Genomic DNA, 19,931 nt, shown 5'->3' with positions numbered 1-19,931 from the left:
GGTGGATGGATGGATGGACGGACACCTAGCTTTAGCAGCAAACATAAAATAGCTTGTCCATTACCTTTTTGTGCTTTTGCTGTTATTTCAAAGTACTTTACTGTAAGGTCTTGTATAGATAACACAGCCATATGAGCCTTCCGTTGCCAGTCAGCATCTTCTTTTTGAAGACTTTCAATTCTTCTAGGACCTAGGTAATCATTCTCTATGGAAATCTGAAAATAGATCAACTCACTATATCCATCATGAAATAAACAGCAAGAGACAATCTTGCAGTAGTTCTCCTTCATAATTTAGCCTTTCTTATTTGCTCATCAAACCTTAAATGGGCATTTTTTCATGCTCTATGGAAAAGGGGAGTGATAGAAACAAGACATTGCAACCAGGTCTAGGGAATAAAAAACTACAGATGTAAAGGCAAAGGAAAGGAAGTAAGCATGTAAAGAAAGATCTGAAAAATAACTCTCTACCTTCTTCCCTCTAAGTCACTAAATTTTCAAAGCACATCTTCCTATTCTTTAAAAGACTTGCAAATGGAGCAAGCTGCCAGGAACTTGCTGACTGTTAGGCATTTAGAAAGAATATGCATTCTGGATAGGGGGCAGAAGCAGGGTTGCAAAGTTCCAGCACAAAGACAACATTGGAGTACCGAAAGAAGAAGAGAGAAAACAGGGGAAGCAATTCTTAGTGGAAAAAAACTGAAACACCATATTGAACAGCATTAAAAAAACAAACAAACCCTGAAAAGGGTGTGGTGACATCCTTTCCTCTCTCCAGACCCCAATCTACACTGGAAAGGAAACTGAAGAAAACTTTACAGATGACACCAAATTAGAAAATAGTTGCTGTGCAATTACCTACTTCAAGTTTTCCAGGCAGCCTAACGTTGCTTCTGTAATGCAACCCCCATGCCTGAGCACTCTTACTTGCCAAGAACAAATAGTTCCTGCCCCTTACCTTTTGGCAAGTGAGTTTGCTGAAGATTATCCTCCATAGCTAAACCTTATTTTTATTTACCTGGGATTTACATTTAGTCATATGTTCATTCTTTTTTTTTTTTACCTTAGTACCTCTTTTCTATCAGTGGAAGAGATCTTCTGTTAGAATAAGACAGCCCAGTAGCTGTACTTCAAATTAAAGTTTAGAAGAGTGGATTACTCATTTTCAATCTTACTGGTCCTAAGCAATCGAAACTCCCATAATATGCTACCACTTATTGGAAAGATATATTTGGAAGAAAAAGTGGCACAGATGGCATACTGATAAATAGTTAAGTGAAGAGAATTTTACTTAACTATTTATCATTATGCCATCAGTACAACTTTCCTTCAAAACTGCTCTAAGAATACAGTATGCATTCCTAAGGGGAGACCAAAATATATACAGAACAGGTGCTTAATCTTTTTTCCTTAAACAGTTTCTAGCATTAAATCAAACATATAAATATGAAAAGTATATTCTTGTATATAACACGTTATTCATATTTAAATCAAAAGCATACTTCAATATATCTCTTTCTTCCTATCCCTCAAATGAATCAGATTATTATTATTTTGTGTGTGTGTGTGTCAGAAGCACCTACCAAGGCACTTCTGTATTGAAAGGATTTACCGGTGACATCACCGTTGCCCGGGGAACGCCCGAGGGGGCTCCTTTCATGTCCCTGTTATTTTCCCACCGAAGTGGTACCTATTTATCTACTTGCATTTGCATGCTTTTGAACTGCTAGGTTAGCAGGGGCTGGGACAAGTTGATGGGAGCCCACTCCGTCACACGGCTCACGTTCTCAGGTTTCGAACTGCCAAGCTGCTGACCTTAATGGTCCTCTGACTCAGTGTCTTAACCACTGAGCTACCACAGTCCTAATGATTCAGATGACTAACCTTAAGACATTTATAGAGCACCAAATTAAAAAAGGAATTTGGTAACATACATGATGTTTGTTATGCATAATTATAGTCAGTGTTTTCCATTATTAAACTTTTATTACCATGGATGAGTGCATGTATTTTAAACATACTATTCCTAAACATAGATAACAAATTATAACACAGAAAAATAGAGTATTAGATCTAAACCAACTTAAACCTGCTGCTATCTTAACAAGAATTCATTATATTTAGAGGTTTGCCACAAAGATGTTAAGTTATTGACACAGAAATAACTGGATGGTTCAGAAGACAGCACAGTTATAGAAATCAGTTGTAAAGTTGGCAGTATAGTTCAAAACAATTGACATTTTGGCATTAATTTTTTTTTCCATTATTCTGTTGCTACTAAAACTCAGCATTTAAAGAGGATTCTGGTAACTCTGATATAAGCCTAGAATTTCAAGTTTGTTCAAAAGAAAAACAGCAGTTTTCTTATTCTAATGATTCTGGAAAAATATTTCACAACATGTAAGCAGTTACCTGCTAAAGACTCAAAACCCAGAGAGTATCTGATCTGCAGAAAATTCCAGTGACTGAGTAAAGTATTCTGTACTCATTAAAAACAACAGTTCATACATTAGAAAGCTAGGCCAAATCGATTTATGTTCAATGTCCATGATCAAACATTTTTTTCATAGCTAAGACTTTTATTTGCCCTCTCCACAAATTCTTTAACCAAGCAGAGAAACAAGAAGGGACAATAAAGATAAAAAAGCAAGAAAAAAAGATGTAATTTCTTTTCTTATCCCAAATAAAGCTGAGTGCTAAAAATAATTCTTGAGCTATTCCTAATTTTGATCCAATCTAATTCACAACTTTTACAGCTTTCAAACAGTGTGGCAAGTGTTCAAAAATGTCCAAAATTTCACACAGGATGAAAAGGTTAATTTATTATCATATCTAGTAATACTTTTACAATGTATATTGCTAATTTTGTACCTTTATTTGCTGTCTTCTGAGCATTGCAAGTTCCCTCATATCTCGGAATGGTTGCAGTAAATATTGATAGAGTTCTGTGGTGGCTTCAGCAAGACTACCATATGCATCATCCTCCATTTGATATAATTCTAGCAACTCCACCATGCTTTCTGTATTCTTATGTTTTTCCAGAAGCTGTGCAAAAGTGAAAGAAAATATTAAAACATTATTAAATTTTCACCATATGAAAGCAGAGATAGGAGCTAACATATCTGGCTACCAACATTCATCCTAGTATCTCAGTGAATGATACTGGTATCTTAATCCCACTCCATATTTTTTGTTAAATTATAAAACTAAAAATGACTAAGACATTTTTTATATATATTTGAACCACATGGTATCAAAGTATTCGTTACCTGTTACATTTGTTTGTTTATATACTTCTCCAATCCATCTAGAGCAAGACTCTGGACTTTTAAGGGTAATGTATCATTTACTAAAACCTTTTAATTTATATTATAAAGTTTTGATTCTTCCAGTATTTTGTCCAGCTATAGAACCTTCTGCAAGCTACCTGATGTAGAATTATGCAGTATTTTCTACACTGTCTACAGTTTAAGGACAATTTGCATGGAATTCAAGAATTTAATTGCTTATATTGAGACGTCTTACTATCCAGTAACAATAACAAATGCAAAGCAGCATCCATTCTCAGAAGGTTCACCTATAGATCTATCTTTATCCCATAACATAGGCATCCATGGGGGAAGGGATGAAATGAGCATCATGATGTGCTGGTGCAAAAGTCACAACTTACGTACTTGTGTCAGATTTTGGGTGGAGTTTGCATCATGATGTCATCATGGGTATTCTTACTCTGACACAATCTCGGCTTGCTGCAGATACTGCTGACACATAGATAGCTGTGCACAGGCATCTGTGCATAGAAACACACACATGCACAGAACACTCACAGATACCATGCAAGAAGAAAGCCTGGATGAGGTTTAGCAAGCATACAAGAATCTTCCTTTCCCAGTAATGAACGAGCCCATTTCAGTATACATACTAAGCAGCAGAAGGGAGCAGGTCCCCTATGCTAGTCCTACGTGATTATACTCATTTTATATTTTTTTTAATTGGGGGAAAATTTAAGAAACTTAAAACAATTTGAAATTAAAACGGATAACATTCTATATAGGTAGTCCTCAGTTAATGATGGTAATTGGGACCGGCAACTCTGTTGCTAAGAGGAGTGATTGTAAAGTGTGATGTCATATGACTGTGCTGACTTACGACGGCAGTTCCAGTTCCAGTCGTTAAGCGAATTCCACAGTTGTTAAGCGTGAAATCATATGATCGCCATTTGCAACCTCCTGCTGGCTTCCCCACTGACTTTGCTTGTTGGAAGTCAGCAGTGAAGATTGCAAATGGTGATCATATGACTGCGGGACACTGTGACCATCGTAACTGCGAGCCAGTTGCCAAGCGCTCGAATTGTGATCATGTGACTGCAGGGATGCTGTGATGGCCACAACTTTGAGGACCGATTGTAAGTCTCCTCATTCAGCGCTGTCGTAACTTCAAATGGTCACTGAACAAATGGTTGTTAACCAAGGACTAACTGTAGTTAGTTAAGGGCTGGCTGATAAATAAAAAGTAAGTCCAAAAGCTCTGTTCAGGCAATGGACAATAGCTCTTTATTACAGTTCCTTCATACTGCATTTCTTATCTTTTAATCCACTGATTCAAACAACACTGAATAAAGCAAATAGGGTTTTAAAATCCTGAACAGGAAAGAGCTAGTCAGTCAGTTAAACTATGCTAAAAATGTAACAGAATCAGTACAAAAAGAGAATAAAACTAAACTTAATATTTTTTAGTTTTAAATCACAACTTAAATATACTGTTTTTCCTATGGCATATTAAAGTATATGAAAGTATATAACTTAATTTTCTGTTACTAAAAGAATCAAAATATAAAAGAAAAACTATTTTACACAAATTGAGAGAAGGATGTCTACAGGAAATGCACCAGAGTTCAAGATCTACTTACAGAGGAAATCACTATTCTGGACAAGCAGTTAAAAGGAGCCAGATTATGCATCAAGGGCAGCTACAAACACACACATAAAAAGAGTGGCTTTCAAGGCTGATGGGACACGAAATTCAAGCTCTGCAATTTTTGGTAGCCTGGGGGTTGCCCAAATATATAAACCTGCTTTCCCTTTCATAAATGCAGTTGCTTAACATTTGTTTGTAGAATTTGCATGGCTGCTCAACTCAAACGTTGCAACTTCAGGTGGTGTACAATAGACCCCCACCCCACCCCACCCCACAAAACAAGGTAAAGAATTTCAGCCTTTGTGAAAATGAACAGGGTCAGGACCAGCTGTATCTTGGGTGGCGGGGGAGAGGGATAGAAACTGTTCCCGAAGACAGGTGTCACAATGGAAAAGGCATGTCCTGGAAGGGGATTTATGTAGAGGTCTACATAATGGTGCGCTGCTTCTAGAATTAAGAGGGCATCATATTGGGGAAGACTGTTTTATATTAATGTAGAATACAAAAAAAATGTTCACTGTAAACTTGCTAGTCAGATTATTTAATAAATTGACTAATAAAATAAATTGTAAATTGTATTTAGAATATTTTGCACTGACCTTGTACAATTAAAAAAAAAAAGATTTGGATGTTATCAACCAAAATATGGTTTAGTCATAAGCACAATGCTTAACCTTTTCACCTAAAATAGTGATTTCTAGTAGGTTCTTTTATTCTAGTTTGGAGATAATGGTAAACCATGGTTTGCCATGAATTAAGCTAGAGCCAGACATCCTGAAGATTGAGGTTGAATGGGCCTTAACAAGCATTGCTAATAACAAGGCAGCAGGAGACGATGGCTTCCCAGCTGAACTGTTCAAAATCTTGAGAGATGATGGTAATGCATGCTATATGCCAGCAAATTTGGAAAACACAAGAATGGCCATCAGACTGGAAAAAATCAACTTATATCCCCATACCAAAAAAGGGGAACACTAAAGAATGTTCAAACTATCAAACAGTGGCACTCATCCCACATGCCAGTAAGGTAATGCTCAAGATCCTGCAAGGCAGACTTCAGCAATTCATGGAGCGAGAATTGCCAGATGTACAAGCTGGGTTTAGAAAAGGCAGAGGAACTCGGGACCAAATTGCCAATATCCGCTGGATAATGGAAAAAGCCAGGGAGTTTCAGAAAAACATCTATTTCTGTTTTATTGACTATTCTAAAGCCTTTGACTGTGTGGACCATAACAAACTGTAGCAAGTTCTTAGTGGTATGGGGATACCAAGTCATCTTGTATGCCTCCTGAAGAATCTGTATAACAACCAAGTAGCAACAGTAAGAACAGACCATGGAACAACGGACTGGCTTAAGATTGGGCAAGGAGTATGGCAGGGCTGTATACTCTCACCCTACCTATTCAACTTGTACGCAGAACACATCATGCGATATGCTGGGCTTGAGGAATCCAAGGCTGGAGTTAAAATCGCTGGAAGAAACATTAACAATCTCAGATATGCAGATGATACCACTTTGATGGCTGAAAGCGAAGAGGAACTGAGGAGCTTTATGATGAAGGTGAAAGAAGAAAGTGCAAAAGCTGGCTTGCAGCTAAACCTCAAAAAAACCAAGATTATGGCAACCAGCTTGATTGATAACTGGCAAATAGAGGGAGAAAATGTAGAAGCAGTGAAAGACTTTGTATTTCTAGGTGAGAAGATGACTGCAGATGCTGACTGCAGTCAGGAAATCAGAAGATGCTTAATCCTTGGGAGAAGAACAATGACAAATCTCAATAAAAGAGTTAAGAGCAGAGACATCACACTGACAACAAAGGTCCGCATAGTTAAAGCAATGGTGTTCCCCGTAGTAACATATGGCTGCGAGAGTTGGACCATAAGGAAGGCTGAGAGAAGGAAGATAGATGCTTTGGAACTGTGGTGTTGAAGGAAAATTCTGAGAGTGCCTTGGACTGCAAGAAGATCAAACCAGTCCATCCTCCAGGAAATAAAGCCAGACTGCTCACTTCAGGGAATGATATTAAAGGCAAAACTGAAATACTTTGGCCACATAATGAGAAGACAGGACACCCTGGAGAAGATGCTGATTCTAGGGAGAGTGGAGGGCAAAAGGAAGAGGGGCCGACCAAGGGCAAGGTGGATGGATGATATTCTAGAGGTGACGGACTCGTCCCTGGGGGAGCTGGGGGTGTTGACGACCGACAGGAAGCTCTGGCGTGGGCTGGTCCATGAAGTCACGAAGAGTCGGAAGCGACTAAACGAATAAACAACAACAACAACAAGGACTGATAGCATATGGAAGAACACAAGCTACTAAGCATGTTCACAATAACCAAAATATGATTTGGCTGCTATGTGAAAATCAGCCATGCACAAAATTAACAAATGGCCTTTAGTACACTGCAGTTACCAACTTCCACTGAGTTATTAATAACTGCAGTTAAAGTTGATATTATTGATATTTTTGGTTAGATTTTACTTAACCTAGTAATATTCCTTTCTTATGAGATGCAACTGTGCTATTATTTGTTCTTTTGTTTCAAGTAATAACTTTTAAAATGGCCTGATCTGTTTTGTAAGCTTGTGATCTAATGCTAATTCTTAACTCAAACTTTGTATCAGAAACATGAGAATGCCAGCTGTAAAGCATCCTTTTATGAGCTCAAATATTTTCTCACATACAATCTGAAATCTAAATACTGCAAAAAAAGAACAAACATCAGATAAAAGTTGAATTAATACCATAGGACTGCAACAACAATAATTCTGAGGATCCTAAGATAATAAACTGAACATGAGTTAGAGACACAAGCAAGATTGAGTTTAGATATTAAAAAATATTTAAAGCAGCAGAGTGGGAAAATGCTTGAACCCTTTGTTGAGTACTGTAATACATCTTAGTCTACTCTAAGGAGCTTAGGGGGATATGCATGTCCCTATGTTTTACCTTTACAGGTAGTCCTCATTTAGCTACCACAATTGGGACTGACAATTCAGTTGTTAAGCGAAGTGAAACTGTGACTGTGCGTATGATCTTACTTCAGCTTTCTTTCTCTATACAGATCTGCAAAGGTTGTAAATGCTAGGATTGGTCACAAAATTACTTCTTCATCACTGTTGTAATTGTGAATGGTTGCTAAATGAGGCAGTTGCTAAACAAGGATTACCTGTATAACTCCCTATGAAGATTAACAATGCAAGGGTATCTGTTATGTCTAACTCTTGTTCTGATAATCTTTTGGCCACTATTGAAGGTAAATCTGTCTCTTTACTTCCCCCTTTTCCCTCCTCTATCCTCTTCTGACAATAGCATTTATATATAATACCACCCTGCTCCTTCTCTACCTTTCTCTGATAGTATATATGTATAATACCACTCCTTCAGTGGTATTATATGCTCCATGCAATTGATGAAGTAGGCTGTGATGCAATAATACATTTGATAATCTTTAAAGTGCCCTAAAGCTCTTTATTGTACAGGCAGTCCTCATTTAGTGACCGCAATGGATTCTGGCAACTTGGTCATTAAGCAAAGCAGTTGCTAAGTGAAAATCACATGACCATGACTATGCATACAATTTTACTTCAGGTTTCTTTGCTTTACAACATCAGAAGGATATTTCAAATCTGAAATGTTGCTAGCACATATTCATGGGTATATGCGTTACCCATTCACAAAAATGACCGGGAAATGTCTATTTTCCAGAAGGCAAACTGAGACATGGAAAAAACAATTTATAAAAGAGAAATGACTGAGCTCCAAAACATAAACACTTGTTTGAACCCACAACTAAAAGAATCAAAATAGCAAGGTGGCCCAAATTACCAAATCATGTATTTTCCTCTTTATGAAGTAAAATTCCCATTTGAAGGAAAGAAAACTAATCATGTTCAGAGAATTATTCAACCACAATGGCAAAACAAAACACAGCACCCCCTCCAGCAAACTGAAACACACACATTACACAGACCCGTGGAGCTCTAGAGAATACATACTACATGCATGCAGACAAAAGATGCCTCACGGACATTTAAGAAAAATAAGATATTGCTATAATAAACCATTTTCTCTTTCTCCGAGTCCCTCAGAAAGCTCATATTTACACCCCTAATCCTAAAATATTTCTTTTTTTTTATGGGTAGCTGGACATATTACAAAACAAAGCATTTCCCTACAGCTATCTGATATTTTTATGTTCAAAAGCAATGCTGATTGGGAGTTCTAATCCAAAACATATATGGCTTGATTTGTGTTCTGCAGGAAGATCTTCTTTATATGTATAACTTCTATCTTGACTGCAGTAAAGCAACTTATCTACCCATGTCACCTCTGTAAGCAAGTCCCTGAAATTAATATCTGAAGAGTGAAGGTTTATTGCCGAACTGCCATGAAGATTTGTCTCCTCTTACTCCCAACAGAAGCAGAGCCTGCATCTTGACATTAGTCCATACTTCATTGTCTAAACCTGAAAACATCAGAAATCTGAGAAGTATTATCATCTCAGAAACGGGTAACTTACAAGATACATTGTAGTATCTACTCCAAAGTGTAACTGGTATTTGAAACACAGCTAAGATAGGCACATGCTAAAAAAAATAGATGTTTTAATTTTTAAAAGATCTCTTAGATGTTTTAAGATTTAAAAGATCTCTTGGATGTTTTAAGACTTAAAAGATCTAACATTTAAAACATCCAGCAAAATGGATTTTAGATTCTCCATGATTTAACTGAACAGAAGTAGCTCAATAAAATAAAATTAAAAACTAATATTCCAATAACATATATTGACAAAACTAAAGAATACTGCTGACTTGGACAAGATTCGGAAGTTTGGATTTACACTTTTGCACTTTTTTTTTAAAGTAGCTTGTGATCAGAAATAAGGAACAGCATGAATTTCCCATATTCCAAAACTTCTAATTCCAGAGAAATGTGGGAATCGAGACAGAGCTCATCCTCCAAGTTTGTGCGATGAGAACGGTACAAATAGGTCTGCATTTTGCAGTTTCAACCATTTGAGATTAAAGAAGTTTAATGCAGCGGTGCATGCAGTGTTGGGCGCTCTTAGGTTCACCCATGTTACAGCCTTGCTGTGCAAGCTGCACTGGCTCCCGGTGTCCTTCTGGGTGCAATTCAAGAATTGAAGTGCAATTCAATTCAACACCCTCCCCCTGGAGATCTGACAAGCACCCACCCTTTTAAATTTCCGGAGAACACTCAAGACCTGGCTCTTCCCCCAGGCGCTAGGATAGTGTGAGGTCACAATGGGTAGGGAGAACATGATGGGCTGCATCAGGGATGTGTGATTGCGGTGCCAGGTTTTTCTGTTTTTCCTATTTTGGGTTTTATTGTTTTTTAGCTTTATGTTGTTGTTTTTAATTGTTGGACTGTAAGCTGCCCAGAGTTCAGTTTTTAAGATGGGTGGCTATACAAATGTTTTAAACGAACAAACAAACGGTTTGTGTGCTGAGTCACAAGATCAAAACTACAGAAAATGTTTCTAACAGCATCCTTTTTTCTGCTTGTAGGGCTTTCTTTAGAGAGCAAGTTAATTCCTGCTGTAATTTTCCTTTGTGTAAGTAAAAAGAACTGTGTGCCCTGACAAACTTTTACCATATCAGTGAATAATTTTAATAAGGAAGATATAAAATTCCAATTAACTAGGTAAGGCTGATGTTAGATTAGTAAATTGGCTGACTCAATTTCTTAAAATAGAGGAGAAAGAATGTCTAGGCTTTGATAATGTATGCTTTTTATCCATTTTGATGTTTGCATGATCCATTTAATATGCTTTATTTTATGTACTTTTATATCATTACAATATGTTCTGAATAAGATAAAAATAATAAGTTCCTCCTTTTCTGCTCATTTATTATCCTTCAAAAGATAGGATAGGATAGACTATTCCTGACAAGGAAGGTTTATTTGGTGATTATTCAACAAATCATGACATATCAATCTCAAACACATTTGGGTAAGATTTAAATTGCCTGGAAAAGGCAAAACTGAAGGCCTACTTCCTTTTTAAATACAAAATCTCTTGCCTGGGGTAGACATACCAGAATACCATGCCCCAGATAGAGTTAGCCAATCAGAGTATTTGTGTAAGGATAATCACAGCACTTCCTGGTTATAAACCAGTTTAATAAAATTTTAATTAAAGACTCAGGGAAGAAAGGAGAGAGAATATAAAAACTTCCTCTCTAGCAGTGCCCATGTCTTTTCACACACATCAATTAGACATATCTAATTTTGCAAACTTGCAGGCTTTCTTCACTCCCATGTAAAGGTCTGAACTTTTAAGATGCCAGCACATGCGGCAAGCAAGTTAGAAAACATGACAACCACTGAATAATGTATTAAAATTAATTTATGCTAAAAATGAAATTCCACAGCAATATAAATGAAGCCATATAAAAGGAAAGCTGCCATATTAAAAAACAAAGATCTAAATTAGCCCTGCCAATCTGAGGGGGAGGGAAGGACCATGGAAGACAAGTGATTCTACATAAAAGATAAAAAACAGAATTATAAAATATTAGAGAAAAATATTAAGACTTATCAAATAAAAGCATTGTCACTTCTTGTGTATATACACCCTACATTAGGGAGTATTCTGACACTCCAGTATTGCAATGAGCATGGCAAAATTGGGAAAAAGGAGAGAAAAAAATTAAACAATTATATGTTAAACCATACTATTAAGATTTAAATGAAGTAGATCATATTACAAGATTATAACCTCATAGTTCGTAATTATATATTGCAAATATATTGTAAGCTATTGCATCTAACAACTGACATAAGTGAGATTTTTCTAATGAAACAAATTATTAAATTATCAAACTATTGTTTGTAAATTCCCCCCTAAATTATGGACCATCAATATCATCATTATCTGATATGGGAGGCAGTTGCTGTACAAGATTTAAGGCATAGCTTTTCCCCTCTATTGCCTAAAATCCTTTACTGAGATGTCAAGAACTGAAGCAGAGGTCTTTTGCATGCAAAGCTTCTGCCATTTATCTGAGTGATGGCCCTACCCTCTTAACAAGGACAATATGACTTTTCTGTCATCTGAAGATGCCAGGTCTCATGACATTTCTATTTTCTTCTATTCTAATTCACCCTGAAAGACCATGACTTAAATGAATCTGAAATAGCCTTCACTTTTTTAAATTTACTAAAAATGACCATTCTTTCTGTGTGTGTGTGTGTGTGTGTGTGAAATGTGTTACTACATATGATTAACATCAAGTGCATGTGTGCACATACATACATTAATCCCAGGAGAGGTAAAAAGAGGAAAGATGGCAGGGAGATTTCTCAGAATATGCTGGAAGAGGCTGCAGATCCATAGAATTAATATATAACCTATGTTCCAACACACCCACATAATAGGTTCAGAACTATGGCAACCCTAGACCTGGTATTGTTCATTTTATCATATAGTAATTGATGGCAATAGGAACAAACCATTCATTTTAAAAAATGAGAAAAGTAAAGCTTAGAACAACAACAGTGCCATCCTTTCTCTCCACCTTCATCAACCCATACTAGTAGAGTTTGGGATGCCTCAAAAGCTCTGATTTCAGAGCACTCCACAAGCAATTAAATCTGCCAGATGCCTACAATATTGTCCAGATACTAGTCAACCAATGAAGGCTATTCGTTTTTAAGCAAGCTAGAAATTCTGTTAACCAATGAATACATCCCAAATATAGGACAGCCGAACTAGTTAAAATATTTCTCCAATATGTATCTGTAGATGCTAAACAAGGAGCATCTACAGAATGCAGAGCAGTAGAATGAATAGAATTAAAAATAGAAGAGATGAAATTTGTCATGAGTACTGATGGCGAGCAGGAGGGGACCTCTATCCAGGGGGGAAAACTCATGCGTAGTACTGAGGAATTAAGCAGCCATTCAAAGAGACACAGATCAGACCCGCCTTAACTTTTGGGGTTTATCTGTCTGGGTTTTTCCCACGCTTCTTCAGTTTGTTAGGATTTTCTGTCTTATGTAGCAGCAATAAACACTAGAGACCTATTCCTCGTCTCAGCGTGATTCCTGACTGTTACGACAAAATTATTTAGTACGGAACTGAAGTAAATGAATGTTGAAAGGAGTATTTTAGAGATTTGTATGAAAATGACAGCAATACATCAAAGAATGGAAATGAAACAAATGCTATAAATGTTAGTATCCAATTTAAAAAATTGATGAAAGGGAAGGCATAAATGTGGTGAGAATGTTGGAAAATAGTAAAACTGCCAGTATGTTGGTATAACTGGAGAAATATTAAAATATGGATGTTGTTTGATTATGGAGTGGCTATGTGACTTGCTTAATGTACGTATGGTATGTCTGTGTGAGCCTGCGTGAAGACCGCCTGACGAATGGAAGAATGCCATCATGCAGCAAGATAGAAAGAATGAATGGCAAATAATACAGAGGAAACGATTTCCTAAGAGTGCCTGGAAAGGTGTTTGGCAGAATTTTGAAAGGGGACAGTGAGCACAATTTGGGAAGTTCAGTATAGTTTTATGCAGGGTGGAGTGTATGCAGACCAGATCTTTCCTTTTCAGTAGGTCACCGATAAATGTGAGAAAATTTAATGTACACTGATTTAAAGAAAGCATAGACTTGAAAGCATAGTTCATGTGAATATGGAGTTGAAGGTTGGTAGCTGATTAGGATAAGAACAGTAAATGATCATACATGCAAATAAACTGCATGCTTAGTAAATGATACAATACTGTGCAGGAAGCAAGACAAGGATGTGTGGTACCACCTTGGTTGTTTAATATATGCATGGACAAATGTGTTAAGAAATGCTTTTGGTGGTGGTGTAAGGAAAATAGGAGGAAGAAAGAGTATTAGGTAAATCATATATGCAAATAAACTGCATGCTTAGTGAATGATTCAATACTGTGCAGGGAGCAAGACAAGGATGTGTGGTACCACCTTGGTTGCTTAATATATGCATGGACAAATGTGTTAAATGCTTTTGGTGTTGTTGTAGGGAAAATAGGAGGAAGAAGAAGTATTAGGTATGTTCGCAGCCTTGAGTTATTTATAAAAATAATAAAGGTGAGATAGAAAATAAATAAGTAAATAAATAAATAAGAGAGGCGTGTTGGCTGGGGATATGAATGTGGATGTACTTTATATGCAGATGATGTGTTGCTGGCTCAGAACTTAATGAGTTGAAACAAATATTAATAATGACACAACTATGGATGTGAAAATTAATGTATCAAAGGCCAAGGTAGGGTTTGACAGAAAAAAATGGAGTAGACAAATCTAAATTATACATAAGTGGAGAAAAACTACAAGAAGTAGATAAATGTATATACCTTGGTAGAATATTTACTAAAAATAGAAAAATGAATGGAGGAATTCTAAGATGTGCAAATGCTGGTAGAAAAGTAGTGGTAGAATGTGGTCTGTTGCAAGGATTGAATGTCAAAAATAGTGAAAATAGCTATGTATAACAGCATGGAAGTGAGAATTGGTTACGTCAGGAGAAGCCTGAAATTTGAATGAACTAGCAATGGGTTACTTATGGAGTGTGCAAAGTAAGACAACAAGAAATAGAGTCAATAATGAAGTGTGCTTCTCCCTGTTTTGTATGTGGAAGTGAGAATTGGGTATGTCAAGAGGAGCATAAAAGTTGAGTACAGTGGGAATGGGTTATTAAAAAGTATAAGCAATAAAGCAAGAAGAGGTAGGGACAAAAACAAATGGATGCTGAGTAAATGTGAACTATACAGAAAAGTTGACTGAACAGTACAAAAGAAATTCATTAATGTGATTTGGTCATATAGAGAGAATGTATGAGGACTGAATCATAAAAGCAGATATACAAAGGAAGAGTAAATGGGTTGACAGGAAAGAAAAGACCAAGAAAGTCACTGATGAGAACCTCAAAAAGAAAGGAACAGTTTAAATAACAAAATGCAACATATGAATTGGTGTATTGATGAGAAGGAACCAAGGGTAGTTTTCAAGGACAGAAAGGTATGGAGAATAATTGTGAATAGTACTGGTGTAAAATAAATTTAGTTATTTTTCTTTTTCTTATGCCTCTAAGTTTCTTTCACCATTTTTGTTTCCTACACTCAATGTAATATTTCTTACCCTGAAATGGACTACCATGATGAGTATACATACAGTCCTTCAATTATGCAGAAATTAAATAGAAACCTTTCTTTAATTTTTTCCTAATTGTTTGTTAGATTTATATACTGCTTTTTCTCCAGGAGCTCAAGGCAGCCTCATTTCTCTTCATTTTAACTCCACAACAACTACCCCTCTAAGGGATGCTAGGCTGAGGGAGAGTTAGCTACTGAGTTTCCATGGTTGAGGGTGGACTTGAATCTGAGTTTCAACATCCTAGTACAGCAATTTAATCACTATAGCACACTGACTCTCAATAGCTTTTTTGCTAGATTTTCCATTTGTGATTTATACACAGTTAAATCCGATTGTCTATATTTAAGTATGTCTGTTGGACTGGTATTTCAAAATGATGTGTTATAAATAATAAGAAATATTCTTCTTCCTTTGTAAAATAAACAATTTGAAGTTTTTATAATTTTCAATAACCACCCACAGAATTTTCCAACAACACAAAGGCAAATACGTAAGCACCATTTCTTTCTTTAACTATCAGGCTGTATAGTAAAAAGTAAAAAATTGTCTTTACCCCAATGTATGAAAAATAATTTAAAAGGAGATAAAAACTGAAAATTCAAACATTTCAATTTATGTTACAAAGTGAAGAATCATATTATTATTTGGCAATGTATAAAATGTAATTTGAATGAAAATAGAATAAAGAATAGAAATTAGAAAACAGTACATGATAGCATGTACCCACTATGGAAGGGATTTCAGTTTTAAACATAGTTAAGTGAATATAATTTCAGCATAGAGGCAATTTTAGAATTCCAACTATTATCTTTTCAAAATTATTACAGAAATGTAGAAAGTTTTAAATTTTAGCACAGAGTTCCAATCAGGTCTGAACTTGAGTTACACGTTGCATAGTTCAACCAGAATATTTGACTAAACAAAAGACTGGCAATGCTAACTCTAAATAAAAGGAATCTAATTGCACACCTGGCATCTCTTATTTCAACCAAAGAGTTGAGTCATTCAACTGAATCTGATCATCACAAAGGATTTTAATAAAAGTGCATATTAATGCATGGTAGGAAATTTTATAACCATCTCAAGTTGTTAATGTCCTCTCTAAGACTGAAATCACATTTTTCTACGGGTTTTTAATTAAGAGAACTGTAAGAATGCAGTATCTTCAATGTCTCTAACCCCTTTAGAGTCACTTTCAAGGACAGACAGAAAAAGTAAGGCAAAAGAAAATATGAATGAAATACAGTACATGAGCTTAGTTGTCTCACATTTCAGGAGATAATTGAATCCCAACCTGAAGTGTAGAAAACCACTATATTCAGATTACACATTAATATTAAATGTCTGTCATCTGTTGCTTCATTATCATGGAATAATTTAACCAAGTGAGCTATGAGCTTCTTGTTTCAAGAAAGCCACAAACAAGCAGGTAATAGACAGTAGAAACCTGAGAGTAGAAAGTAAGTTATCCTTTCTTAAATATGATGCACCTTTTAATTAAATATGAGTCAGTTACACAGAATGCACTAACAGAGATACTGACATCAGACAATGCATTCATTTACCATATACAGTAAACCCAGACAATGCTGGAACAGCCAATAGCTCTAGAATCACATCAAAATAAAACTGAACTTAGTTTAACAAAATGTCTCAGTTTCATATGAGAAACATTTTAACACCTAGGATACTTAAAATACTTGATAAATTATTAAAGATTTGTGATCACTTTTTTAAAAAGAATGTTTCCTGATTAGAATGCAGTTACAAAAATTCTGATTTATACACAAATATGACAAAAATCAAATAGTTTGGATAAAACATTACAGTGGTACTTTTTTCAAAGCATATGGCAATGAAACATTCTATTTTACACTGTTCAATAATTCCTATCTTTCTAGAATAAAATGTTACCCTCTTATAAGGAAATAACTAAGTGATCAAGTCTTTTTTGGATACTGGTGCTTCTAACAAATATAGTCCTGCCCAGCTGTCATTCTGTACACCTACCATGAATTATAAACAAATTAAAAAACCAATACTGGTCTAAATTTCCCTTCTAATGAAACCTCACCTTTGACTAATTTTATTACAGCTGACATCCTACTACTGGGAGAAGTGCCTAACTGTAACAAACTTTACAAATATGCCAACTTTGAAATCAAATTTGACAGAAGACAAACACCACTTATTTGCTTGTTTGCTAGATTTATAGTTCCCCATTCACAGGGGGGTCAAAAAGTCAAGATGGCAGCCCTGATGATGTTGTGTATTGCTGTTTCATCTTTTTTGCTTAGTTTTACTGATCTTGCTGTGAGCCACCCAGGGTTATTGTATATAAAATGGACAGTCATATAAGTCTTTTAAATAATAAATAAAAACGATCACATGATTGAAGTCCTGCCCCTTTTGTGCATGTATCAAAATACTGCTATCTTGCCTTTTTTTAAAACTCCTCTTGTAGATGCTTTTCCTCCACAACAATAACTCTGAAAGCTTCATCATAGTTACATTTAGGTATACAGGCATTTGAATCCAAAATTTGCATCTTTGAGGATTTACTAAGAAATACTTCAAGCAAATGTTCAGAACACTTACCAACTAGCTATAGTTCTCCAAGGTTTTGTTTTCCCTAAACAGAAGCGTTTGCTTGGAACTACACTATGTTAAGAGCAAAAGAAAAAAAGAAAAAACAACAACTGAAAGCCAAACCTTGTTATTTATTTTGAGATTAAATTGCACCAATGACTTGTGCAAGGCAGAATATATTAGCTTGAAGGGTCTCTCTCCCCCCACCCACCCCCAAATCTATGCTGGGGACACCGCTCACCTCCTGAATGCGCTTACGGGCCCTTTGCAATACCTCCTCGTAGCCCTTCTGCCGCAGCTCGCTCAGGCTCTCGTAATATTCCTCCGGGTCGTCGGTTTCCGTGAACAGCACCTGAGAGAGGATCTTCCAGCCGCAAGTATCGAGGCAGTGGCCCAGATATACCTGCAGCTGATAGCACAGCGCATCCATCTCCTCCTCGGACAGCTCTGGAGTCCCGAAGAGCACCGTCCACATCCCCGACGGCTCCTCGGGAAGGACCGGCAAGCAGGGCTCCAGCTCGGAGTTCACCGAGCTCAGCTGCTGATGGACGGCCCGCAGATCCTGGAAAGAGAAGAGGCCGGCCCAGCTGCATTCTTCTCCAGACAGTGCCTCCACTTCGGCGGAAGCCGCGGTGGACGACTCGGTGGCTTGAGGCCCGGCGGGAGGAGAAGGGAGGAGAAAGGCGGCGGCGGCGGCGGCGGCTCCCGAAGGCTCGTCCTTGCCCAACTCCAATTCCTCCAACTCTTCGGTCGCGCAGGCCGCTGGGCTGAGCGGAGCCATCGGAGCGGGCTGCGGCCTCTGGGCCAGGCTGCTCCTCGTCCTCGCCGGGCTCCTTTGCGATGCCTCAGCCCCTCGGCCGCCCGGGCTACGCGGAAGCGACTCGGCCCGGGCAGGCGACGCCGGAGAGCTTCTGACTTGGCCGGGCTCGGCGACGCTCCAGGCCGGGGTTTTTCGCACGGTGGGACTCCCAGCCGCTTTACAGGAGGCGCTTCGCTGCTCGGCCGCTCCGGGGCCCACCACGCCAGAGCGACGGAGCTCCCGGGAGCCGCTGCGCTGCCTCTGCGCAGTCCGGTTGTGGCAGGTGATGGCGAACTTGCTCTCGATCTCATTCCAGGCCACGATGAAGACAAACTTCTGCTTCTCCCGCTCGTGGAAGGCGTGAGGCCTGACGGCCACCCAGTCCGCCTCCAGGGTCTCCTCCAAGGCGAAGGTGGTCATGGTGGATCGCCGCCGCCCCTCGCCTTCCTTTCCTTTCACGGGCGCCGCACCGGCGAAGCGGGGGTGGGGTGATGGTGTCTCTTCTCCGGTCAAGACTGCCGTGGTACTCAAGTCACTGCCCAGCCTCAGCCATGTTAACGTCCGACATCGGAAAAACGGGCGGGTGGAAACCCATGCAGAAAGGATGCCTGGCTAGCGGGAGCCGGGGGAGCCGCGGTGGAAAGGCGGAGGCACCAGGGACTCGGCGGTCGCTTCAAGGGCCGCTGCCGCTGCCGCCGCCGCTGCAGCGCGCGCGCGCACCTCCCGCGCGATCTGCTTTGTTGTCAGGATTCTGGCGGCCGCAGAGTCTCCCGCACAGGTACTTGCAGGCGGTCACGTGGAGGCGCCGGATCTGTTTACAAGCCGCCGCGAGGCCGCTGTCCCGCCTCCTGCGCTGTTCGGCCTCCCCGCCTCTTCCCGTGGCGGAGGAACGACTCCTCTTCCCCGAGTCTGAGGGAGAGGAGGGCAAGCTGGGTGCTCCTCTCCTTCGCCGGCCCCTTCCCTCCGGGCTCTCAGGAGCGCCTCCGCCTCCTCTTGGAAGAGGTTCGGATCCAAGCGCTCTCCGGCAGAGTAGGGGAAGGGCAGGATCCTGCCAGAAAGGCGCCTTGAACGCTCGCCCAGCGCCGAATAGGGCAGCGCTTTAGCGTCCCTGCTGAGGGCCTCGTAAGACCTCCTTACGGAGAGTGACCGCTGAAGTTCATGGCGGGCTTCTGGGGTGAGATGGGTGGTGTCATCCTCAGCTCCGTATAAAAACCGTGTCTTGCCTTTGAAGTGAGTCCTCACGCCTCGGGTATTGTGGAAAGAAGATGTGTACCAGTGAAAACGTATGTGAGCCCTAAGTGGAAACCTGTATCAGTCGTAGCAGCTTGAGATGGTCGGAAAACATAGACCTGATTCGTAGGAGTGTCTTCCCAAAGGCTTATTTTTAGAAGCTATTTCTAAGGTATGTAGGTATCCAATACGGCTTTTATACTTTTCTAAATTTCATTACTCTGTATAGACAAGA

The 19,931-nt window shown here is 38.7% G+C and overlaps 1 protein-coding gene across 1 annotated transcript in view; it reads right to left on the bottom strand.

Annotated features, from left to right (window-relative positions):
• Positions 1-19,232, bottom strand: part of JMY (junction mediating and regulatory protein, p53 cofactor) — a 42,128-nt gene extending 22,896 nt beyond the window's left edge. Inside the window, exons 1-3 of the mRNA XM_063295562.1 lie at positions 17,909-19,232; positions 2,871-3,044; positions 65-215 (exon numbers count right to left, since the gene is read on the bottom strand). Coding sequence (XP_063151632.1) covers positions 65-215; positions 2,871-3,044; positions 17,909-18,886 — 1,303 coding nt within the window. The 5' untranslated portion in view covers positions 18,887-19,232. The remainder of the gene's footprint in view (positions 1-64; positions 216-2,870; positions 3,045-17,908) is intronic.
• Positions 19,233-19,931: the final 699 nt, after the last annotated feature.

Source organism: Candoia aspera, chromosome 2 (genome assembly GCF_035149785.1).
Source record: "Candoia aspera isolate rCanAsp1 chromosome 2, rCanAsp1.hap2, whole genome shotgun sequence".
NCBI lineage: Eukaryota > Metazoa > Chordata > Lepidosauria > Squamata > Boidae > Candoia > Candoia aspera.
Note: the sequence above shows the minus strand (reverse complement) of the source record. Positions and strands in the feature narration are given on the sequence as shown.